At 40.3% G+C, this 26,322-nt stretch overlaps 1 protein-coding gene across 2 annotated transcripts in view; it reads right to left on the bottom strand.

Moving 5' to 3' along the window:
* XPO6 (exportin 6) overlaps nucleotides 1-26,322 on the bottom strand; it is a 96,162-nt gene that overhangs the window by 45,626 nt on the left and 24,214 nt on the right. For both annotated transcript variants that reach the window (XM_001915898.6, XM_005598823.4), the window contains exons 2-6: nucleotides 19,572-19,662; nucleotides 16,630-16,742; nucleotides 15,610-15,807; nucleotides 10,206-10,365; nucleotides 8,223-8,300 (exon numbers count right to left, since the gene is read on the bottom strand). In XM_001915898.6, the coding sequence (XP_001915933.2) occupies nucleotides 8,223-8,300; nucleotides 10,206-10,365; nucleotides 15,610-15,807; nucleotides 16,630-16,742; nucleotides 19,572-19,662 (640 nt within the window). The remainder of the gene's footprint in view (nucleotides 1-8,222; nucleotides 8,301-10,205; nucleotides 10,366-15,609; nucleotides 15,808-16,629; nucleotides 16,743-19,571; nucleotides 19,663-26,322) is intronic.

Genomic DNA, 26,322 nt, shown 5'->3' with positions numbered 1-26,322 from the left:
AAGAAAAATAAAATAAAAAAATCCAAGCATTACTATAAAGCAACAGTTCTCAAAGTTTGGTCCTCAAGACCCTTTCAGGGATTCACAAATTCAAAACTATTTTTAAAAGAATACTAAGATGTTATTTTCTTTTCTCACTTTCATTATTTCACAAATATACAACAGAGCTTTCTAGAGGCTACATTACATATAATATGCAACAGAGAGAAAGCAAAAGCTATCTTCCATTAAGCTACATATTAAAGAGATTTGAAAAATGTAAAATAATGCCACTCTTCAGTAAATTTTGCTTGCTTTGGGAAATATACTTGTTTTTCATTAACACATCTTATTTACATGTAATGAAGTCATGTTATTTTTAAACGAATAAATATTTGTACATTTTCTCAGTTTTAATATTGATATTACCCACAAACCTCTTTGAGGACCTCAATAATTTTTAAGGTGGGGGGGATGAAATGTGTGAAGGTGGTCAAAAGTTACAAACTTCCAGTTACAAGAAAAATAAGTCCTGAGGGTGTAACATACAGCATGGTGACAAAAGTTAACAATATCGTGTTACATATTTTAACATTGCTGAGAGTAAATCTTAAAAGTTCTCATCGCAAGAAAAAAAAGTTGCAACTGTGTGGTGATGGATGTTAACTAAACTTATTGCGGTGATCATTTTGCAATACATACATAGGTGAAATCATTATGTTGTACACCTAAAACGAATACAGTGTTATATGTCAATTGTATCTCAACTTAAAAAGAAAGAGTAAAGGGGTCCAGAGAGCAAAAATTTGATAACTGCTGGGCTAGTCAAGGAGAGGTCTGTGGACTGCACCATCAGCATAATCTGGTAGCTTATCAGAAATACAAATTATCAGGCCCCACTGACACTGACTGAAGTAGAAGCTGGAGGGGTGAGGCCCAGGAATCTGTTTTTATAAGCTCTCCAAGTGATTCTTATGCTTGCTTAATTTTTGAGAAGCTATGGACTAAAAAAAAAATCACACAGAATGAAATGGGGGGGGCTATGATTTTGGAGAGACAAAAGAAGAAAAATATTCAAAACTTAACAAGAAGAAAACTTTCCTGAAATAAAGATGTGACTATACAAAATAAAAGGGCTTATTCTGCTCCAAGAAAAAATGCTAAAGAGTAATCAACAGTAAAAACTTTGGGAATAAGGAAGGAATGTAGGCAGAAAAAGCACATACACAAACGAGAAGACATCAAATTCGGACTTCTCCACAGTAACATTCAAAGCCAGAAAACAGTGGTGCAGTGGCTACAAGTTTTGGGGCAAAGAATAACTTAACCCAAAGCTCTCCTCTGAGTATAAAAGATTACGACATTTTCTCAAACGTGGAAAAATTCAGATAATATACTGCCCACAAAATCTTCTTAAAGGAGGATACAAAATAATGAAACCACGCAAATAAAGTGATAAATAAAAATGAAGAATTAAGGAATGGAGAAGCTGTGGCAAAGGGACTAATGTGAGTATTGAATTAAATATAGAATCAAGACTAAACAAATGTAGGAATTATAGAACGATGTGCCAGCCAACTTTCTCATCTTTCACAAGCAAGATGTCTCAAAATACGTGGTCTAAAATTAAAACATGTAGTAAGAAATTGGTTTTCATAATCTTTTTTTTTTAAATTTGTGTGTGTGTGTGTGTGTGTGTATGTGTGAGGAAGATTCGCCCTGAGCTAACATCTGTTGCCAATCCTCCTCTTTTTTTGCTTGAGGAAGAGTGGCCCTGAGCTAACATCTGTGCCCATCTTCCTCTACTTTGTATGTGGGATGCCTCCACAGCAAGGCTGGTGAGGAGCATAGGTCCACACCCAGGATCCAAACCCGCAAACCCCAGGCTGCCGAAGTGGAGCATGCAGAACTTTAACCACTTGGCCACGGGGCCAGCCCCCCATAATCTCTTTTTCTTAAGCTTAGAGGTATCTTTTACAAACTAATATTCCTTGTAGAAAAAGCATCTCAAAGTCAGCAATTCCTTCCATTTAACACCTTCTGTTGAATTCAAGTAAAAATAAATTTAACTGTTTTATTAAAAATAAAAATATACAGGGGCCACCCCAGTAGCATAGCGGTTAAGTTTGCACACTCTGCTTCAGCAGCCTGGGGTTCGTGGGTTCAGATCCTGGGTGCAGACCTGGCACCAGTCGTCAAGCCACGTTGTGGCAGCATTCCACACAAAATAGGGGAAAATTGGCACAGATGTTAGCTCAGTGACAATCTTCCTCAAGCAAAAAAGATGAAGATTGGAAACAGATATTAGCTCAGGGCTAACCTTCCTCACACACACAAAATATATATATATACACCATACAATGCCATTTTGTCTTTTTACTCAGTTAAATCTATCTTATCTTTATGTATGAAGAGATGTCTGGAAGGATGCTATTTCTGTAGTGGAGTACTGGGTCAACTTTACATTTTATTTTGTACCCAGAGCAGCAGTTCTCAAACGTCTTGGACTCAACCCTTTTACAGGAATACCTCAGAGATACTGCGAACTCAGTCCCAGACCACTACCATAAAGTGAGTCACACAAATCTTTTGGTTTCCCAGTGCATATAAGAGTTATGTTTACATTATACTGTAGTCTACTGAGCGTGCAACAGGATTATGTCTAAAAAACAATGTACATACCTTAATTAAAAAATACTTTACTGCTAAAAATGCTAACCATCATCTGAGCCTTTAGCAAGTCAACCTCATTTTGCTGGTGGAGGGTCTTGTAAAAAACCCCATATCTGTGACACGTAATAAAATGAAGCACAATAAAACAAGGTATGCCTGTATTGAGGGTGCCAAAGAGCTTTTGTTTATGCAATTATTTCTATAGATATTTGTCATATTAAAAATTAATACTGAGAAGTTTTCAAATATTTAATTGAATTAAAAATAATAATAGGGGCCGGCCACCTGGCCGAGTGGTTAAAGTTCTGCATGCTCCACTTTGGCAGCCTGGGGTTTGCGGGTTTGGATCCTGGGCGCAGACATGGCCCCGATCATCAGGCCATGCTGAGGTGGCGTCCCACATGCCACAACTAGAAGGACCTACAACTAGAATGTACAACTATGTAATGGGGGGCTTTGGAGAGAAGAAGAAGAAGAAAAAAGATTGGCAACAGTTGTTAGCTCAGGTGCCAATCTTAAAAAAATAATAATAATAATAATAAACCAATTACATGTTGGCATAAATAACATTTTCTTTAATTAAAAAACTATATTTTGCCCCCCAAAAATTAGAGAAAAGAGCAGCACTGTTTTTACATTTTTGGAAATCTTTTTAATGTCTGCCTTAAAAGAAAATAGCTAGATTCTTTCATCTGCTTCTGCATTCAATCTGTTGCAGTAGGTTTTCATTGAAGTATATGAAGAAAACTCAGCTTCACATACATATGCAATTAAAAAGAAGTTTTAGTGGTATTTTCAGATACCTGTAGCTATTCTTTAATTCAATATTAAAATTTGACAAACACTGATTTCTTAAAGGTTAACTGCAATGAGGAATCTGAATGAGGTTTTTTATTCGGTATACTCACGAGAAAATGAGAATTAAAATGACAAATAATGTCTTAGTATTTTTATGATCATATATTTGACCTCTGGGACCCCTAAAAGAGTCTGGGAGACTTCCAGGGGTCCCCAGACCTATTGAGAACTGCTGTCTTATACTGGCCATGGGCCAGCTCCCGCTTGAACATTTTTAAATGGAAATAAATTATGGCTTTAAAAACAAAAGCAAAACAAAATTTAAAAAGTTGTCCCTATTCTTTAGCTCAGAAGAATTTTTCCAGAACGAGATTGTTAAGGGGGGTAAAAAAGCAAATCCTCAATGATAATAGTGATGTTAAGAACAGCTACCATTTGATGTGCTATTATTTGCTCGGCACGGCACTAAGCACTTTACATACATATTCTCATTTAATGCTCACAGTTCTAAGGTAGGTATTATTATTATCCACATTTACAGACTATTAGAATAACTAAGACACAAATAGATTAGGCATTTCCCCATGCTCCTCAGCTAGTAAGAGAGAGAGCTGAAACAGAAACCCAGGTCTGGCCCCAAGGCCTATGCTCCTTCCCAGAAGGCAGGCCAACTGGAAAGATTACGCAGCAGAAAAAATGATCAGCTTTCAAGAAAGCTAATATTCAAATATAGAAAAGTATGCATGATGTAAAGTCCTCTGAAAAACAGCATGTGCACACCATGACCACAACTATAGAAAGACACAAGCACAAGGACAAAGGCCGAACAGGATTAGACAAAGGTAAAAACTGTTTAGGTGGATAGGGTGATCCACAATTTTTCTTCCCTCAAAACAAGAATCTCTTAATGTTCTTTCTCAATAAAAATGATTTTACTCAACTTTAAATGTTTTGAGGTATTTTAGTAGATTACAGAAGTTTTTTCAAAAACTGTATTTTAAGCAAAGTGGAAGGAATCACCGCAGAACAGACTGTTCGGTGCTGCATTTCCAACGCGAACTTGAGAGAGCTGTAACAAGCGACCTATGTGAGAGGGCACCTTGATTAGAAGGCCAGTGGGCAACTCCATCTTCCTGGAGCTGGGCCAGGCCCTGGTAGCAGTATGCACCCACACCCCAAGAGGTGTGTGAAGACTCTGGGACATCCACTGACTCGAAAGCACTCCAGACTTGGCCAGGTGACTTCTAATAGGCTTTCAGCAAAGATTCCCTTGAGTTTTTTATTTCTTTAATTACTGACATTTCATGTTTTGTACTGAGTTCTACAGGTACTACCTCAGTTTCTCAACCTCAACACTACTGACACTTTGGGCTGGAAAATTCTCTGTTGTTCTGTGCATTGTAGCACATTCCGCAGCATCCCTGACTTCTACTCACTGGATGCCAGTATTAACTTCTCCTCCAGTTATGTTAACCAAAAGATTTCTTCATATTGTCAAATGTCCCCTGCGGGCAAAACTGCCCCAATTGAGAACCACTGATCTAACCGTAGCCTTAGTCCAGTAAAACGGGGAGAAACTCTATTCAAGGAGGCTTTAAGAAGAGAAAACAAGATCACAGCAGCTGTGAGTGACCCTTCCAAGTCCAACCTTTCTATAAGTAGCTTATAAGGGAATACATGAAAAGATTTGCAAGTGCACAAAGATAATGCAATTTGCAAAGTCTGGAAAATAGGAAGGTATAAATTGGTCTCAATCATTTGAGTTCTCTAATATATCTTCACTCTGAAAAGTTTTCCATCACCAGTAAATGCAGAGATCTATATTTGAAACTACATACCACGTGGACAATACAGCCCCTTAATTTTTGCTGCAGAACAATCAAAGCTAACTCAGAATTGCAATATTTACATAATTCAATTTTGTTCACTTTCTGTTCCCATTTGTCCATGCAAAAACTGAGGATAAGAGGATACTAACTCAGGAAGAGGGCTGAGGCTGCACAAGTGCAGAAGGAAGCAACAGCCACAGGCGGCGGAGGGCACATCCACATCTTCCCTCATTCGATCCTCAGAGGACAGCTATTCTCCTCTTACAGCCAAGGACAAGAGGAGAAGGAATAGAGCACATGGCAGAGCCAGAACTCTACACCAAGGGAAGGACGAGGCAGGCAGAAGTGGTGAGAGTGACCAAGAAAGCAAACTTAGGACAAAGACAGGGCACTTGGACTTGGCAATGATGGGTTCACATCCCTGTTCCACCACTAACTGACAGTGTGACCTCTGGCAAGTCCCCATGAACCTATTTCCTTGTTTGTAAACGAGAGAGAAAACTATCACGTACTTCACAGGATTCTGGTCTAGTGAGGTGAGTTTAGGAGCTAAGGCAACAATCTGGGGAAGTATTCTGAGAAATAAACCACATACACCCTTCAAACCTCCTTCTCTACCCAGACTGTTAAGAGCCGTTGTTGCAGGGACTAGGCCCTGGGCTTTGCTATTTGAAAGTGATCAGACAGAACATGAGGTTACAAGAAAGAGTGTGAGAAAAGAGACCAAAAGCCCACGGGGCTATGTCCAACAGGGAGCTGCACAGGGACCTGGGCAGGGCAGGGCAAGCCTGGTGGGACTACTGATGGGCTGTGTTCGGGAATTAGGAGGTTTACTTGCTAGGCCCTAAGGTTTCTCAGAATGAATTTCCTACACAAAACTGAGCTTATGGTCAAGAAAGCTAAACAACTTTTTAGAAGTTTTACTGCTTAACTTGGTATCTTAAGTGCACAAAGGCAGTTGAGCAAAAGCATCAAAATAGATGTTGATTGAATCATTGGCGCTGACCGACTAATGGAGCAAGATCTGACGACTTCACCTGCAATCGTCATAAGGAAAAAAAAAGCGTAACAAATGAACACGCAATTCTGTTTTTCTTTTAAGGGGAAGTATAACAGCTTAAAAGCTTACTTAACTCCCAAGGACCCCACAGTCTCAATTTATTTTGCCTTTTCTCAAATAGTAAAATTCAAGACTGAAAATTTTTAATAGTGTCTAAGATGTAATTCTCAAGAAGTACACACCATATTTTTAGGTTTTGTTTATATGGAAATGTCAAGTTAATTCATATTTTATTTCACCTAACCTCATAAACAAAACCTAAGCAACACAGGAAAGAGGCAAGCATATATTTTTGATCTGTATTATCTGATATTCCACAACCGGGCCTCCAGAAAAATAAGTCTATTAAAGCATAAATTGAGTTAGCTCAGAACATGTACCTGAACAAAGCCAACTAAAACACACAACTTTTGGTACTGGAAAATGATCTCAGAAAAACAAGTTTTACTGGAGTAAACGGCTGCTGCTAACCTAAACTGGATGCAAGCTAGTATCCAACTATCTAAAAACAAAACTAATTCAAAAGAACTAATCTTTGCAAACTATTATTTAAATAAAATGACAAACTTGAAGATCTGTGAAACTGCAGGAGATTCCAAGGCATACACTCATAAAATCAAATCTCTGCATCCTTTGTAATCTCTTCCTTCTTCTTTCAAATATTGCAAAATGCAAATTTGCTAAGTCACCTCAAATAGCCACCTGGAAAATGACAGTTTGCCACCAAGCACAAATCAAGCTCAATTTCCTGTGTGCTTTTAATATACTCTAGAATTCTGTAATAGTTTTCATCTAAGAAGTATGACAAATGACTCTCTAACAGTTTTTAACCCAAGTATGATAAACGGAATTTGGAATAAATTAGTATACTATGAGCAGTCCTCAAAACTTCATGATATATTTTCACTTCTACAGTAACTCTGCAAGAATTTCAACTTCCACATATTAACAGGCTGCATGAAATAGCTAGGGCTTAGCGACGTCTGATTTCAACAGCTCATCTCCTTGCGTAAGGAGAAGATGTGGAAATAGCTCTCACCAGCCCTATCAACCTTTACAGAGGGGAAGAAATACGTGCCAATTCACAGGATGCACTCTACTTGAAAAGCATTTGTGATCATTTAGTGTAAACAGAAGCATTTAGAAACTAAAAGTTCCTGCTCAGACACAATTTCCTCTTTCCAGTCATCCTTGAAAGACGCCATTTTTAGATGTCTGCACTTTTGAAACAGATAATATTAATACCTGTTAATATTAATATAACTATGGACAATAACTAGCCACCAGTAAACCATTTAATAACCACTATAAATATGCCCATGTTTTATCAAATTATTCTGAACTGATGTAAGTCAACTGCACACTGATCCCCAATCTGTCCAGGCCAACATGACCTTTCCCTGAGCCCAGTGGAGAAGAAAGCACTCTACATTCCCATGTCCCCTCCTTCAGGCTGCCACCCACCTCCTGCAACTCTGCAACCCCAACCCCCGCATAACTGCAGAGCAGACCTGTCAAGCCCACAGGCTCATACCAATCTCAGCATGAGCAATATAGCCATGAAATTTGAGAAAAAGGGGAAAACAAACCAGGAGGGACAGCAGTTATAAGCTGAAGGGGATGGAAGTAGATGACAGAAGATCAAAGGTGCCATCTTCCTGATGGGCAAGAAAGAAACAAAATACACTGTTCAAAATATTATATTAGAAAGTGCAAGTACTTACGAGGAACTAAGTAAGAAAGCTAGTAACCCAGAGAGGCCAAAAATAGATTAAGGAAGAATCAGTATCTGTATCTGGCACAGATAAGCAATTGCTACCCTGCAGAGACCCCCAAAACTGCATTTAAAAAGAGGAACACCATATGTGGTGGGCAGACCATACCACTTTCTCCTGAGGTTGGGGATGGTGGTGGGGTGGCAGCAGTAACACTGTGCTTGTCCCAGACAGTCTCCAAGATACCTATCGAGAAAGGAGAAACTGACTTTAATAGAGAAATAAAGTCCAACATATGAAAATCAGATTTAGAAAAATGATTTATTGATATCTGTGATCAAACATCACTATTTAAACATCCCTCTCTCAACTATATGTCCAACTGCTTCCTGGACAACACCACTGGAATATTCCAAACTCAACCTGTCCTTTCCTGCCACTGATCCTCTTATTCCCCACCCAGGAAACAGCACCATCCCACAGAATCTCAGCATCTGGCCTCTGCTCTCCCCATCTGGCCTCATCCCCACCCCACACACAAGGCTTCACCACGCTGAACTGTTTGCAGGTCCTTCCACATGTCCTTTTCTTTCTCAACCTCTGATGTGCTCTCCTCCCCTCAATCTCAACTCGACCTTTCCACCAGACTAACTGCTACCTGTCTGTCCCTCAGAATTTCACTCAGCTATCGCCTCCTCCAGGAAGTCTTCTTGCCTGCTCAGTTTTGCCTGCACATAAAACATACCTCTACTGTAACTCTTAACACTCTGCCTTTTAAGTGTCTGTTTGTCTCTCTCCCCTACTAGAGTATACATTACTAGAGAGCAGGGACTGTATTTTATTCCTTTGTATCTCCTTACAGAACCTAGTATATAAGATGATCGTAAAAGCTTCTGAAAATATTTTGTTCTCAAAATCTTTAATATTACAACATGGATAAACCCGGAAAATAGCATTCCATTTTTATGAAGAGTACAAAGAGGAAAACCCACAGAGACAGAAAATACTCTAGTGGTTGCCAGGGGTTCATGAATATGTTCTGGAATTAGATAGTGTGACAGTTGCACAACCTTGTGATACATTAAAAATGACTGAGTTGTTACACTTTAAAATGGTGGATCTTATAATACATGAATTACATATCAATTTAAAAAATTTTAATGTCCACACAGTACGACATAGAGGTATCAGACACAACCCCTAACTCTAGAAATTTAACATCTAGTTGGGAGTGTCAATAAATATGCTTTGAATGAATAAATACTCCGAGGTTTGAGTTTCCCCCTGGGGATGTGGAGAAGGGTGGGAGGCAAATGACAAGCTTACTTTTGATGAAGCTTTCTTACAACCAATTTTATGTGCCAAACACTTCTGTAACACATACAAAAGAAAAAAAGTTCCTAGACATCCAAGAAGAAACCTAGGAGCTAGAGATAAAAACACTTCTTTCCACTACAACATTCCTTCAAGCAGCAGGCCCAGGCTCCCAGTCCTCAAGGGCCTTGTGGCCAGGCACCGCACCTGCGCCTTGTAACAAGCAGGCTCCCGCGCAGCAGCCATCATGGCCCTCAGGACTCATGGTGCTCCACTCTCTTCCTACTTTCCTGTCCTGTTCTGCTGCTCGCTTTCTGCTTATTCTTACTCTTTACCTTGTCATGAGGCTCTAATAAAACAGACAAGATGACGAAGAAAATGCTACATGTAAACTACAACCTAGTGCACAGGGCGTTGATCCCACACCTTGTCTCACTTCCCTGCACAGAATTAGAAATTTTCACATCTTCCTACTCCTCCAACTCCTCCTGATCTTAAATTCAAATTATTTTAAATAATTACCACCCATCTTACTTAGAGTGCAGTAATCAGCATTTCAATCACATTCCTATGATCTGGTCTATACCTCATTATAATCACAGTTGCAGTCAGGACCAATTAATGAAATACGATAAGGAAAATAAGTTACAAATATTTTTTGAAGTGGAATCATGTGCTAGACAATGGGTTAGGTGTTGGGAATACAGCACACATTCTTCTGTTGTTATGCTCAGTCTCAGTAATAGCTACAACAACTGCTCAAAACTCCTGAATGCAGGGCCCAAGCCCTGGCGTCGGCAGGCAGCCTCTGTCTTTCGGCACCACCAAACTGCTCACCTGTCAGCAGCCCGAGCACTGTCTGCACCTGGTCCAGCAGCAGCTTCCGCAGCTCCTCCTTCCGAGCCACACTGAGGTCCTCTCGGGGACAAGCCAGTTCTTCTGAAGTTGTCTTCAACATGATCAGCCCGAGGGGGGTTGTCACAGGCGACTGGATCAACTGCCAGAAAAAAGTAAGTTCTGAGCAGAGTGTCTGGCTAATTAAGGTACAAAGGGACTGCAAAATACCTCTGGTGTTTAATCTTACATGAACAGGCTACATAAAACAATGCTTTAGAAAAATGACAGTACATTTATGTACCTTTTTTAACAATTCAAATCGTTCTCATCTCTTCTTTTTGCTGAGGAAGATTTGCTCTGAGCTAATGTCTGTTGCCAATCTTCCTTTGTTTTTTTAGGAGAGGAAGATTAGCCCTGAGCAACCATCTGTTGCCAGTCGTCTTCTTTCTACTTGAGGAAGATTGCCATTGAACTAACATCTGTGCTGATCTTCCTCTATTTTGTATGTGGGTCACCACCACAACATGGTTTAGTGAGTGGTGTGTAGGTCCGCACCCAGGATCCAAACCCACGAACCCCCAGCTGCTGAAGCGGAGTGTGCAGACTTCACCAGTAGGCCACCAGGCCAGCCCCCAATCTTCTTCTTTTGTATTTGAGCTGCCACCACAGCATGGCCACTGAAAGATGAGTGGTGTAGGTCTGCGTCCAGGAACCGAACCCAGGATGCCGAAGCAGAGCACACCGCACTTAACCACCAGGCCACTATGGCTGGCCCTCATCTTATTTTAAAGACAAACTCTAATACCATGAACTTAAAAACAAGAAGAAAACAATGCTCTTTGACACCTAACATGACAATTTTTATACATGTCCAGATTCCCAACAGAGCTCTGGCTACTCTGCCCAGGTTACTATACTAGTGATTAAGATACGTGTAAACTAATTTGTGGTATCTTTTCAACACTCAGGTGTTACATCACCTTTACAGTTCTAAGCTTTGCATGCTTCATAAAAATCCAAGAGTAAACATGTGGCAGAGCAGAAACATGCATACACATCGTCAAACTATGACCAGAGTTATGATTTTGCAAATACCTATGTAGCAAATTAAGTCACTTTTCTATCACCTACAATATCCACTAGACCACAGGAAAGTTTCCTTAAACAAGAGACAGAAAAAAAGGTACACTTTCAACAGCATAACACTACTTATATCTTTCTAATCAATTTCTCAAAATTCGAAGCATTACCATTACATTTATTTTTTAGTTTCCAGAAATGGTTAAAAGTAAGCGAGTTGTCACTAAAATTCCCTCTTGAGTTATATGCTACAATCTATAAAAGAGCAAGCAATTTAAGGAACACTTGACCATTTTCTTTAATCATTATTAACTTTAAACGCAGTTCACTCCCTGATACAAATAAGCTTTTTATTTGCGCAATCTATACAACATAAGCCTTCAGGAAGAGGAGGACACCAGGAACCGCACCCACATAGAATATGGATTCTCTGCTTCAAGAAGTACAGGGCACTTTCCCACTGCAGACCAAGGCAAGGCTCATCCCCAAAGAGGAGAGTACTCGATCACGGGGACTTGAATTCCCCCGCCCTCAGAAGCAGCATATGGAAAACCAGTAGTCATTAACCGCGTGTTAAAAATGCTACTAAATCAGTTCTCTTGAATGCTGAAACTTCAAGTACATCCTCCACAAACTTTTCTCTTCATTTTCGATAAGTTTGGACTATTTCTAAGAACAACTTAAATTCTGATAATCCAGTAGGGGAAAAACAGGAAACCCCTCCTCTAACAATTTTTCTTTACATAATACAGTAGAACTGACCCTTCATAAGCATCTCTTTCCACTTGGAGACCTTTGGGTTATCAATCTGTATTTTTACATTATCCACTACTCCCCCTTCACGTCTGTCTCTTCTACCTCTTTTGTCGCTATTTCCCCCCAAAGCCTTCATTCTTACTCTCTCAGCTAGGAAGGACTCATATTACCAAATATTCCATTTGGCAAAACACTTTCCTGTAGATATGAAATGCTTCTGTGCTCCCCGGAAATAAAAATTCCTACAACACAGAAAACATATCTTAAACCCCTTCTTTCTCTCATCATTTGGAGGAAGGGGAGAAGGTTGGGCCAGAAGCCAAGTGAAAATCAAAGTTATTCTTTACTTGAAAGAACAGCCTGATAACATGTATAATTTTTCTTCTCACTAGCTTTGTGTCCAGAAAGCTTTTTTATTAAAAGTGTTTCTCTTAGCCATCTTCACATATATAATCTAAGCTCATAATCTAGGTAATCTCTGCAATTTATTTTAACAGCATAAGCACCTTTAGGTTGAAGATCAAGTTCAGGTTCTTACACCACCCAATCAGAGAAGAAACAGCAATTCTTTCCTACGCTGCTTGCCCCTTAACTATCTGGCCCCAGGCACAATCTGACCACAGGTCCAGCTCGGCAGGTATCAGGAATCTGAAGAACGGACTCCAGAAAGGTGTGATGTGTGTGCTAGTGCACATGCAGGAGGAGGCAGGGAGAAGAGGGGTCATTCTCGACTTCAACTACTTCCTTCTCTAGTTGCCCAGTAAGGGTATAAGCAACACACATAACCCCTGAATCAAATCCTCTCTGCCTGGTATGGTAGTTGCCACAATTATGGTATAAACTGCATAAACGTCCCAGCCAACTGTCAGAAAATTTTTTAAAAAAGCAAAAAAACTATGCTCTTCAGACTGCAAGCAGACCATGATGGAAGTGAGCCAAAAAAACCCTTTTAGATCATTTAATCAAAGGCTTATATGATGGTGAAGTTGATTCTAGAATTGGTCTGGTCTTGTTTCCCAATACCTAAAGAAAAGGATTATTACTTTATCATTATCAGAAATGTCAACAATTGAGCACCAATCATTCTTGACATGGCTTTCATGCCAGTGACTGGTTCTCATAGACAAATAAGCAGCAGAGAATAATACAATTGGAAAGGATCTTAAAGATCTCTTAGCCCAGTCCTCTCATTTTACAAAGAAGGAAATGGAGGCTCAGACAAGAGACAGCAGTTGCTAAAATCAAAGAAGATCTGTGACAAAAATGGATGCAGACTCCAAACCCACTGCCTCCCTGTCCAGTGCTCTTTCCACTATGGGGTGTTTCAAAGTCACGAAGACTGCACGAGGATAAAGAAGTCATTTTTAAAGGAGTGGAAAGAGGGAAGTAGTAGAGAACAGAGGAAGACAACTAGCCTTTTTAAATCCCCATGAGCATTTCTCCTAAAAACGCTCTTCTATATTCTCATTTGTTATCATTAATTATACTTCAAGGGTAGACAGGAAATGTCATCTTCATCACAGGAACTGATCCCAGCTGGGTGAAAACATGGCTCCTCCTCACCTGCTACCGGCAGGACTGTGGCTCTCTGGCTCAATTCCTCTGCTTCTTCCCACAGGACACGCCACTAACCAACCCAGGAATGAATTCACTTAGACCTCCAAACTTCTTGGTCTTTTCCATCTCCAGTGGACTTCCTTTCTCCCTCTTAGAGAGCCATGGGTAGTAACCACAACTGTCCTCAACTTCGAGTGAAGGCAAGCATATCAGAGAGAGCCAGGAAAACCTCTTACCTCATTTCCTACAACTCCAGGCTCACTGGCCTCCTCCTCATTCCTCAGGTTCTTGCACTTGCTATTCCCTCTGCCTAAAACACTGTTACCCTAGATACCCACCTGCCTCATTCTGTCACTTCTGCTCAGGTTTCTGCCAAATGGCTGCTCCTCAAAAAAAGCCTTCCATGATCATCCCATCTAAATAATACCCCTTGACAGAGTCTCCTCCTCCTTACCCTAGATTTAGTTTTCTTCATAAAACTTCTAACTACCTGAAAGTATTTATTTGCTTATTATTGACTGATGCCTCCCCTTGAGAATACAAGCTCTGTGAAGGCAGGGATGTTGTATTGTTCACGCTCATTAGCATACAGCTGGTATTCAACAAACAGTTTACTGAATAAATGCATGAATCTCCTTTACAACATCAATCCAATAAATCTCTAGATAAATGAATCACTATACAAAACAAAACTGAATGGAGAATTTCTGTGCCACTTTGAGAGGCAATCTGAGAGAAGTAATATGGGTACTGAATTGTTTTTAATTACTGCATCATTCAAAAGGGTTATAGGGAGAGCAGGCAGAACGTTAGAAAATGGTATTGTTCTGGAAAATCCTGAACCTATAGTCACTGAGATGATAACCAATTTTCAAAGAATTTTACTTCTCTAAACTATACATAATACTTATCTCCTGCATACCCAAGACTAGCTCAACAACATGAAAACGTTTCCAACTTTATCACAGGATTCCAATGAACAACAGCATCTCCCCCTTGGCTTTGAGGTCCCACCTATTCCCTGATGCCAAACCCAAAATCCCGAACCAGAGATCCGCATTTCCTAATGTCTCACTGGAGACACACAGAAGGAACATATAATCTTAAATGCACTTTCTGCCAAACTGAATTCACCATCTTCTACCCAAATTCATTCCCTCTCCTTTCATCCCTGGCCTGATTCCTCCCTTCCCTCAGCCTTTCCACCCAGTCAGTGACCAAAGCCTCTTGACCCTGCCTCCTAAGTGCCTCGCCTCCACCCACCAGGCAGGCCTCTGCTTGGCTCAGGTCCTCCTCACCTTGCTCAGACTTCTCCAACAGCAGCCTTACTGGCCTTCTTCACCCTGGCCTCACCCCTGTGCAATCCAGACTCCACTGTTGCTAGAGTTGTCATTCCAACATAAAAATGTAGCCATGTTTTCTCTCTTCTCCAAACTTTCCATTAGCTCCTGAGGAAGGACTATAAACTAAACACTGAAGCCCTGCTGCAAGAGCAAGGCCCCTCCTGGTCTGGCCTCTGCTCAACAATCTAGCCTCTTACTCCATCACTCCACTACCTCACGTCTCATCACCATCAACACTGAAAATACCTCAGCTCCTTAAGTCTAACTGCTCTGTCACCACTGCACTCTGCACACACTTCCACTACCATAACTACTACATTGTCAGAGAACGATTGCTTGCATAGCTATCTCGCCACTAAATTATAACTATTGAAGGCCTCATCCTTGCACCCCAACACCTGGCGCAGTATCTGACAGGCTTTCAAATATCTGCTGAACAAAATTTCACTAGAGGTCAAAAAGCAATTGGGTTTCCCCCCGTTTCTCCATTGCACAAAGGTACGTGTCTCAAGAACACAAAGTTAAGTGAATGAGATCATCTATCCTACACTGACCTCACTACTACAGTTCCAAAATGCTAATCTTACAACTCCTCTTTAAGACAAGAAAATAATCACTTCTACAAACAAACTATTTACAAGATAAAGTTTCCTTAAGTATATCCTTACCTGTAAAATGTTAGTAAAAAAGTCATGGTAGAACATGGGCCAATCTTGACGGCCAATATCAACAATAACTTTGCAGAGCTTGTTCCGGATGAAGTAAGGTAAGGTTTTGTGGTGAGCCAAAAGGAGTTTGGGCAGGCAGCTACGGATTTCCATCTTATCCTGAGATGGGACCCCAAGCCACATTTTATTGATCAGATTCTGAAAAACAAATACACATCTTTTAGGTTAACAATCTATACACAAAAATCACTAGTTTTCATCCAATGGTTAGCAACATCACCTCAATAAACAAGAAACCGTGCTTTTAAACAAAGGTTTGGGGCAATTTGGCAATAAGAATAGTAAAAATATTCAAATCCTTTGATACAACAATCTCATTCTTAGGAAGATCTGCTAAATAATTTAAGAGAAACAAAAAGTTTTATGTGCAAAACTTTCTATTACACCACTGTCTAATGGCCATCAAAAAACAACGACAGAAACAACTTTCATGTTCAAAAATAGTAGAATGGCTTGGTCAACAGTGGTAAAACCACCACTCACGGGAATATAATAGAAAGGCAAATGGGGAAAAAAGCAGAATACAAAAGGGCATAAGCAATGTGATTATAACTAGGTTAAAAAAAAGTGTGCATAGGAAGGCAAAGATTGGAAGAGGGCTGATATAAATGAAAATTTTGTGGTTGGGATGATGGTATTATGAGTATCATCCCTCCTCCCAAACTATTTTTCTTTAATCATCTTTCTGTTTTAAATGTAACATGGAAGGAAAAGTTACATGTTATCACAAACGACTGACCTATCTACCTAACCCCATCTTACCTTTCTGGTGTTGAAGATGGAGAGGTACCCCAGAACCTCAGACAACCTGGTAAAGGCAGTATGTGGGCCGAAGTCCCTGAGCTGAGTTACCACCACTTCCCAGCATCCATACATCAAAGCTACAGTCTCGCACCAACGACATGGTAATGTAACTACAAAATACTCTTCAAAACAGTATAAAATTACCTGACAACTTACCTCAAAAACCGTTAAACTGTACATCATTACATAGTCATTCCTAGTGCTGGAGAGAAAATACAGGCAGAATCTCCAGGCTCCTATTTGCTGGGCAAAGTTATTAAGAAGTTCCTCTGGAAAAGTTAAACAGTGACAAAAGGTGGCTATGAAAATACATGAAATCAATACAAGGCTGAGCTGTCATTATTTTTTAAACATGCCTCTCTCCATGTAATGTAAATGACGTCAAAAACAACTAGAAAATCCAGCTGATTTTTCAAGATAGACAGGACAGACCACACATTTTTCTGACTCTGAGGTGGCCGTGAACACTGGCAGTGTATTCAGTCATCTAAAAGCCAGTGTGGACGCTCTTTGAGGCAGAGAAACTTTCACTGCTGAAGTTCTTACCTAACCTAATGTGTGGACAGACAGCTATAAAAGTGTCATTTCCCCTTATAAATGATGGCTAATTGTTAATTTGTTTCCTCTGGGGTACCAGCTTTATAGACCTCCTCAGCACTCACTCACATTGTTCACACACACACACACACACACACACACACACACAAAATGATGGCTAGAGAAGTAAGAAAAGAAAAGATTAAGACTAACCTTATAAATACAGGATAGGAAAAATGCCTGAGGATTCGAGATGGCTAATTCTCTTCATTTGGGTTGGTTTCATTTCAAAATACCACCCAAAAAAGTCCGTAAGTAAGAGTAGTAATCATGCGAGTTGCCAGGAGCAGCCCTGTCCATATCAAATCAGCCAGAAATGCTTTTCCTCCTCCTCAGGCTGCTGGTAGCAACAGCCAGAACCACAGACAGCAAGCACTAAGAGTCTGTCACCATGGTTCTGGACATGATGTCCCTTAGTCACTTTGCTTGACCAGTTGCACTGCTCATGAAACCTGACACAAAATGGGCAAAAATACAAAGGCAACAACCCTGATGGATTCTAGGAAGACCTTGGAAAAGGAGGAATCCCAGCAGCCCATTCTAATCCTAACGTCACTGCTCTGCGAGCGCCCTACAACTTAGGCTAAATGCACCAGGGCACTTTCATTAAAAATTCCCTAAAATGAAGCTGATGGCCTGTTCTGAGAACTAAGTGCAAGTTTCTATGAATCCTAGAGGTGAAGTCAAACCAGAGAGAACGAGCTTTGGCTGGAAATGAGGAATTTTGGGGTCTGTTCTAGAGTTTGCCACTAATTCACTGAGTCTGATCCCGAGCGAATCTTTGCTCCTCTCTGATGCTTCAGCTTCCTCCACCATTAAAATGACCAGACTGTCTCTTGAGATTCCCTGCTAACAGCTCTACCTCTAGAGCACGAATAATACACCTTTGGTGGAGGGTGGGTGGAGCCACTACAATAAAAGGCCTCCCTCCTCTCTGCCACCTAGCTAGGAAAGTCTTTAGTTTATCCTAAGACATCAAAAAAGAAGCAAAAAAGTGGTTGCAGCCCACACACTCGAATAAAGCTATGAAGACTAGGTACAAAGAGAACTGAACTAAGACATGCCCACTGTACAGAACCAAACACCCAGATTCCCCTTAGCCTGCATTTAAATTAGACATTTGTAGCATCTGGTTATTTAAAGCTATTTTAAAATCAGATTAGAATAAAGCATGTTCAGAAGGTTCCATTTTTAATTTATGAATGTTGAAGGTGAGCAATATTTGCTTTGCAAACCAAAAATTAAGAGAAAAACCAAAAGCATTTCAATCATAAGCTACAAAAAGGACTCAGGGAAATAAGTGCTGGAATATAGCAGATTGATGTAAGGGAAAGGTTTTTCACCTCCTTGGGTAAGAATCACCAGTGACACTTTCACTATCAGGTACTTTGGTAGCATAAACTAACAGGGGGTCACTCTGGGGGCAGGAGGAGGGTCAGTCCAACGGGGCAGTAAGAGGAACGTGGGGGAGCGAGCAGAGCGGATCCTCTAGGCCAGCTGCCTGGTCATCTACTGAGTGCAGCTTCTGTCAGCAAACCTTTGTTTACAAATGCTCTGGTCCTCTACAGAGCACTCCCTTGGAAAAGAAAGGCATGTTCAGGGCAGCCCCAAAAGAGACCACCAAATTTAAAATTAAAGGAAATAAGAAGTTAGCACCTACAAGAAGCTGAGGTGATGTTCAGAGGATGCAAGGGAAAATGGGCTGCAGCCAAAAAGGTCTACCGGCCACCTGGAAATCCGAACCCCAATTGAGTTTTGGGCCAAAGGTGGAAACTGGCCACAACACTTAACTGGCCAACACTTAGAGAAGCCAAGTGGGGCAGGGAAATGGGCCTTCAGAGCCCCAAAGACACTGAAAAAGGCCTCCAAGGAGGTGAAAGCAACAAATGTAAGATAAGTACAGACATCCAAGAGAAAAACCTTTAGGTTTGGATAGAGAAAAACATTTTTCATGTTCAAGTCCAAGGGTTAAATGAGGACTCAGAGGAAAAAAAAGATTACTCAAGGACCACAGTGCAGCATGTCCCCGAAGCAGAGATCTAACCCTTGAATACAATTCCTAGTTTACAGTATGCTTTAATGAATATTGTTCATATCAATGAATATAAAATTCAAAAAGACATTCTAGAAGATGCTGAGATTCCTAGAAGACAGGAAGTGATTAGACCTATGTCTCTCTGTTGTTTGAAGGCTTTATTCATCAAAACTTTTTTTAAATTAATAGTCACAGACTTCTTAGAAAGTTCAATATTGCTAAAATTAAGAACAAAGCAGAGGGAGGGGTTTTCTACACTTGGCCAAAGGAAAGACAATCCATCACTATGGATTATAGCGGGCTCCATGGACTACAGCCCTCGCAGTTGGATTTGCAGACCTCACCAGCCACCAACCAGCAGAACCAGAGCAATCCTGCAGGCTTGACCAGCCCAGGCTACCAACTCCTTCCTCCCCACTGGGGCTTTTTATTACAAACGACTCTTAACACTCAACACTTCACTTACCGATCTCACGTTTCCTTTCATTGGTTGTACAGTCATGGAAAAACTCTGTCATCAGACTTTCCAATGCTCTGAGGGAGGCCTCTTCAGATGCCTATCAAAGGAATTTGAAAAAAAATCAATACACTGTACCTCCAGTTCTATTGTTCCTCAGTTCCTTCCAGGTCACATTCAACAGCAATCGTCACTTACTTCCTCAAAACACCCTGGTTCAACATTCTTCAAATACACAGTATAAGCAAGAAAAACTGAAGAGAATGTCCAAGGTGACTTAAAACTCAAAAGCTTTAGCATACTCTATAAATTCACGCTACTGTGCAATCAATTTTCAATTATTTATGCTAAGGAAAAAGGAGAAAATAATCCAAAATTTAATTCTGGAAACACTGAGAGCAAATTAACAGCCCCTGGCCCTAACTGAATAGGTAGAGTGAAGAGATTCAGGAAGAAAGTTAGGGTTCCCTCTAGACTATCCATCAACAATACATTTACCCCATGTCTGAATAATTATCCATATTTTGATTCAGAGCAACTGTAGTCAAAGTGCTGGATGGATTCTTGGGGTATCTTGAAGGCGCTTCAGGTGTCACACTCTCAACCTCGCATGAGCAGCCAACAAAGATCAAGGCCCACCTAAGAGCCAAGCTGAGCAGGGACTCAAAAGTAGACAGCACCTCCAACCACAGACCCACAGAGAAGCAGACTCTCAGCAGAAGAGCTCAGGGAGAATGAGAGGAGAGGGGCCCAAGGCCCCCAGTGCTCATCCTCTCCCTCTTCCATATGGAGCCCCAAACCTACTTCCTCTTCTCTCACTGAAGTAAGGGACATCAGCTGTAGCCAATGAGTTTGAGTAAACACTCCTTCACACAACCCGTCTGCAAAAAGGTGAGCATTCTCAGACCATTTCTGAATCCTCACTGGCATTAATCTACCCAAAGATAATCGAAACTCAACAGCAGTTCTGATTTCTTAATTATCTCTCAATTCCTTTCTTCCCACCCACCTTCCCTCCTTCCATTTCCCATATCCTCTCCAATGCCCCCAGAGTGAGCCAACTATTAAAAACTGCATTTTAAAACAAATCCACACTCAAGAGTGTTATGTATCAAACTGTAATATTACTAGAGGCCTCCATTTGGTAATTAACTTTTGAGGAGACTGAGGAACTTGGGCCACCTCTATAGATAAACCAGCATTTCTTAGGGCTAGTACTAATTATAGAGGCTGAATCAGCCCATCTACAGAACTAGCAAATGCAAGCACACTACACAACACACAGGGGCCACACTGAAGGAGTGCCAGGCATGGCTGTCCCTCCCACACTGCAGTCATGGTATGACGGCTGAGCGACAAGTGAACTCTGATATGTTGAATGATGAATTATTGTACGAGAGTTTTAGCAATTATGAGTTTGAGGTTCTTTCTTTCCTGAATTTTATATTTATGACAAAGGCTAGCCCTCTACTCCTTTTTCAAACCAATATACCAGTTCAAGAGAAAAATATCCTTGGATTGCAAGTTAAGCTGTTATTAAAAACAACAATTTTTTCAAATGCAGAAATAACTGGAATATGAGACTAAAATAAGACTGCAATCTTTTTTAACCTGTTGCAAGTTCTTGTGTTGCAAAACAGCCTCACCGTTCTGACAGAATTTCTAACTGCTAGACGTTAAAATTTCTAAAATGAATTTCTATCAATAAAAGAATGCCTTGGTCTGTTTCATAAACTGACTTGGTATACCATTTCATCTGAAAAGAGGATGTGCTGTTTAAAAAAAAAAAAGACTTGTGGGAAGATTTAAAAGAATCAAAGGAAAATCTCATGTTAAAGTAACTTCCTGGGGAAAAGTAAAAATAAACAGAAATCAAGAGATATTTGTTGAATTAAAGTTACCTATTTAGTTAAGATAAATCAGTAGTTCTTCTGGAGCCAAAATGGATTCCTGAAAATGAAGGACACACCTTCAAGTGATACCTACTCCACAACTTTTTCTTGTAGTAGTCACATTAGAGTAGATCCTGGGAAAAAAACCTGAGCTCATCACATTCAGGAAATCAGCCACCAAGGTTTATTTCATACTGGTTCCTGAGGCAAAGGTTTGTGAACTTGACAATTATCAGCCATGCATTAAAGGCTGCTGGGGCAAGTTCCTGACAATCTCCCCAAAGAATCCAACTCTCCACTCCCAGTCCCATCCACCCCACCCTCCAGCTCCAACCCAAGAAGCTAACATGTCCACAGAAAGTGGAAAGACGCAAGCATCCAGAAAAACCACGGGATGGACGTTCTCACTAAATGATGGTTACACGAAAAAGCAAACTCCAAAACCTAATCTGGTGGTATCACCAGGTATTTCTCAACAATAACAAATAACATGCTGTCTGCATTTTCAATCACTTCCATAACTGCAATACTAATACTTCCCTCACAGGGTGTTCTGAGGGTCAAATAAAGTGATCCAGGTAAAGCTGCTATGTAAACTCTAAGGAATTACCTAATCGTAGTCGTGGCTGCTATCTTTTTTAATTGGTCTTAAATACCAAAGCAAAACAATAAAAGTGGACAGGCCTACTTTGAAACTGGAGATTCATGCCCTCAGACTTAAGGGCTTTGTCTCAAACATGTCTAGTGGGGCTTTTCCAACTGGATTGCAAAATGAAACTATGTAAGTGTGCAGGAGAGGGAGAGGAGGCTGACACTCTGGCAAAGTCATACAATCAGAACAGAGTTGTAAAGACATAAAGGATAAGTCCAAGACCTGCAAATGGTTGAAGGATACTGGAGAATTCCCATTTGGCAAGAAGGCACTGGAACCAGTGGAAGCTATTTCAAGCAGGCGGAGAAGTCAGAATCCAGATTGCAGTGGGTTAAGGAATTAATGGCAACTAAGGACATGGTAAAATTCCATGCAGACTACACTTTCAAGTAATAAAGGGACAAAGAACCTTAAAGAAAAACCAAGTGCCACGGTGCAGTATGGAGAGAAAGCTTCAATTCCCAAAGGCTATTCAAGCACTGCACCGACTGATGGACGGAGAGCATTTAGGATTCAGGTACAGCTGACTGCTTCCCATCTTGTGCTTGGTTGGGATTTAGGACCCAAATCTCGAAGAACTAACGAAAGATATTAGCTTAAAACCAAGTGAGATCTATTAACACAAAAAAATTCTAATTGGATGGTAGATATAAAATGTGAGAGTTAAAACAATAAAGCTTCTAGAAAATAATAAGAACACCTTCAAGACCTTGGGGAAAGGAAAAATTTCTTGAACAGGTCACATAAAAGGACTAAACATAAAGAAAAAACTGACAAACCGAAATGTTCATCAGACGGCACAATGAAGAGAGTGTAAAAGAAAGCTACAAAATTAGAGAAGCTATTTCCAATATAGATAACAGAGAACTCATATTAGAGTATAAAATAACCTCTACAAATCAATAAGGAAAAGACAAATGACTTAATTTTTTTGACAGGCTAACAGTTAGTAATAAAAGAGGGTATTCAAAAAGTCTATACATAAAATAAGTGTGCAACCTCATTAGTAATCAGGGTAAGGCAAATTAAAAACAAGATGCTGCTACAAATCCACCAGAATGGCTACAGTTAAAAAGACAGTAACGTGTTAGTGAGGATGCTGAGCAACTAGAACATGCATATACTGCTGCTGATGGGAGTATATACTGATATAACCACTTTGGAAAATCATTTGGCAGCTGAACATATGCATACTTTATGACCCTGCAGTTCTATTCTTTGATAATATATCCAACAGAAATTTGTAAATGTATACCAAAAAAATGTTCACAGTACCATTATTCATAATATCCAAAAATGTCGAAAGAACCCAAATGTCCAAAATCAGTGGAATGGAATAAACTGTGGTTTATTCAGCAGAAGACTATAATAAGACAACAAGAATGAACGAATACTGCTACATGCAACAACATGGATGAATTTCACAAACACAATGCTAACTGAAAGAAGCCAAAGCACATCCTTCATTATTCATTTTACGTTAGTCTTTAAAAACAAGCAAAACAAATCTATGGTGTTATCACCAGAATAGTGGTTACTTTTGCAAAGGAGGGATTCTGGGATGCTGGTAATATTCTGTTTTGTTGATCTGAGTGCTAGTTACACAAGGATGGCCTCTTTGCATTATGATTTGTTCACTTTTCTGTAATTATACATACTCAATTTTAAAATCTTAATGTTATACTTGTTTTTAACATTCAGATTGGTATTTTCAGACTCTGAATTTAGAAATTATGTTTTTCCTCTATTATCACAACTATTAAGAGCAATTTGAGGTCTAGTAGCTGGCCCACAGGTGAAGTCTGAGCGTGAGACTCCTGATCCCTGGGAACCATCACCTATTTGTCTTCAGAGCTGCCCAGGCGGCAAGAGAAAGTATTATAATCCCATGAGCCTATGCTTCCCCAAGAGTGACTCAGTTTACCTTATTAGCATATTAAAATCCTTAGGCAGGATGAATTAAACTGGGCTCAGAATATATACCCTTCGAGAGCTACGTCTATATCTAAAATAAGCCAAAGTTTTCTGTTCCAGAAAGAGTAAAAATCTGCAAAGTGGAGGAGCTTTCAACCGTGCCTGCCTTGACTTGATCTGCTCCTTTTAAGGCACTGCTCATGGTTCAGGGGTCCAGAGACCTAGACTGCTGCCTCCTTTATTAAGGGACTACCGAATCAACCAATATTCCTGGGTCTGCGATTCATAGTTCAACCTTCATGAAATTTCTTACAAAGTTGACAGTACAAGATCCCTTCGTTGTTTTCGTCTTTTATCTTTGTCTTGTAATCAGCACCATAGAGTTCTGCCCATGGCACTGTTCTCCGGTCATTTCAGAATGGCAAAATTAAAGAGCACAGACCCTGGTGTTGGGTTCCTTGGGTTCAGATCAGAACACAACTCAACCCTGGCCTAGTTATTTAATCTGTCATTCTTTGTCCTCTTGTGCACAACTGGGGATGATAAGAGAACCTAACACATAGGATTGCTCTAAGGATTAAAAAAAATAATCTGTGTAAAGCACATAGTAAACATAATGCCAGGAACAAGGTAGGGCCTGGAAATCCTATCTGAAACTGTCGATACTTCACAGATACTAGGCCTCTCTCCCTAACCAGAACATAAACGGTCTGGAAAGAGACTGCCTAATACGTTTGTATTTTCTATCACGTGAAGCACGGTTTGGTGCTCAAATATTATACAGATCAAATTCAGGAGAGCAAAAGGAACAAGTACACTGTTAATTTCACTTTTAATTTCTCAGGAATACTGGTAATTCCTCCAAATTCAAGATATATATGACTCTATTTAAATTCCCCCTTTAAGGGCTCTGATCATAATGACCTTTGCTCACAAGCACTCAATGAATATGTTTTGAAAAACAGGAGACTGCTAATAATTTATCGTAAAAACACTCAGACTGAAAGTGGATAATACAGTGCTCTGTCCCTTAAGATAAGGCACCTATATGACACTTTTCTCAAACCCTGACTAAATCTGTTACGTTTTACCTAACTGCCTCTAAAACATCCCCCTCTAAAGGATAACCTTTTTACAAAATTGGTATTAGGAAAAAAATGACTCTTTTTTAAGGAAACTTTTATCAAGCTTTTTGCCACCTTTTCCAGGAGGCACATTTTGTGTATTCTACAAGGAGGTGAATCACATAGGCCTCCTATATTCAGGTTCATGGTCTCCTTGATACCAAACCTAAATGAGGGCTAGCATCCCAGAGTTCCACTCAAACATTCCTGTGGCATACCTAGAGCAACGTTATTACTCTATTTGTTTGCATATAAAGAAGGTTTCTGAGAAAAGAGATTCTATGCTAGCTGCTGACCAAGGTTAGAAAGTATGCAAAACATACCTGATATGTTACAATAGATGCCATAGGAAAGAAATCCAATCTCATATAAACTTTCTCCAGAAGCTAACAGGATTACCAGAGATGTCTAAACTCTCAAAAAAACACTCTCCTGGGGCTGGCCCCATGGCTGAGTGATTAAGTTCGCGCGCTCCGCTTCGGTGGCCCAGGGTTTCGCGGGTTCGAATCCTGGGTGCGGACATGGCAGAACTCATCAAGCCATGCTGAGGCGGCGTCCCACATGCCACAACTAGAAGGACCCACAACTAAAAAAAACACAGAGAAACACACTCTCCTTCCCTATACTCTTCATCACCGCAAAGAAAACAGATGAGGAAAAAAATCTCTTTGGCCTTTAGGCCTGCATACAAGAATGAGATGAAACACTGAGCTTAAAATACCACCTGAGAGGAATCAATGTGACATCTCTCTATCCCCTCCCAAAGTCAGCTCAAAACACTAGAAACCAAGAAAGTACACTGAGAAAGCCCCAGTCAGGAGAACGGTATTCAGAATAAGTCTTCTTCCCATCTTTCCTGTCACTGCTCTTTTGTGCCTCAACCTGCAGATACTGTTCTTTTAAGAAAACAAACTAAACACAACGTGATGAAATAGAAATCTCACTTTATTTCTCTAAAAACCAATTGGTGAAACCAGTTGAACCTCCAAAGTCTAGGACTCAGAAGTGCAGGAGGGGAAGCCCTGGGGCACCTAACGCCCTGCTCAAAGGTGCACAGCTAGTGAGTGGCAAGCCAGGTCTCCTGGCTCTCAGTGCCATCCTCACTCATGTGGAGGTGGTTTCCCTTCACCTGTTTGCGATAGAGAGTCAGAGGCAAGGCTAAACGGAGCGGATTCTAG

The sequence above is a fragment of the Equus caballus genome, chromosome 13 (assembly GCF_041296265.1).
Source record: "Equus caballus isolate H_3958 breed thoroughbred chromosome 13, TB-T2T, whole genome shotgun sequence".
Taxonomy (NCBI): Eukaryota; Metazoa; Chordata; class Mammalia; order Perissodactyla; family Equidae; genus Equus; species Equus caballus.
The sequence above is the reverse complement of the archived record's forward strand: the minus strand, read 5'-3'. Positions and strand labels throughout refer to the sequence as shown.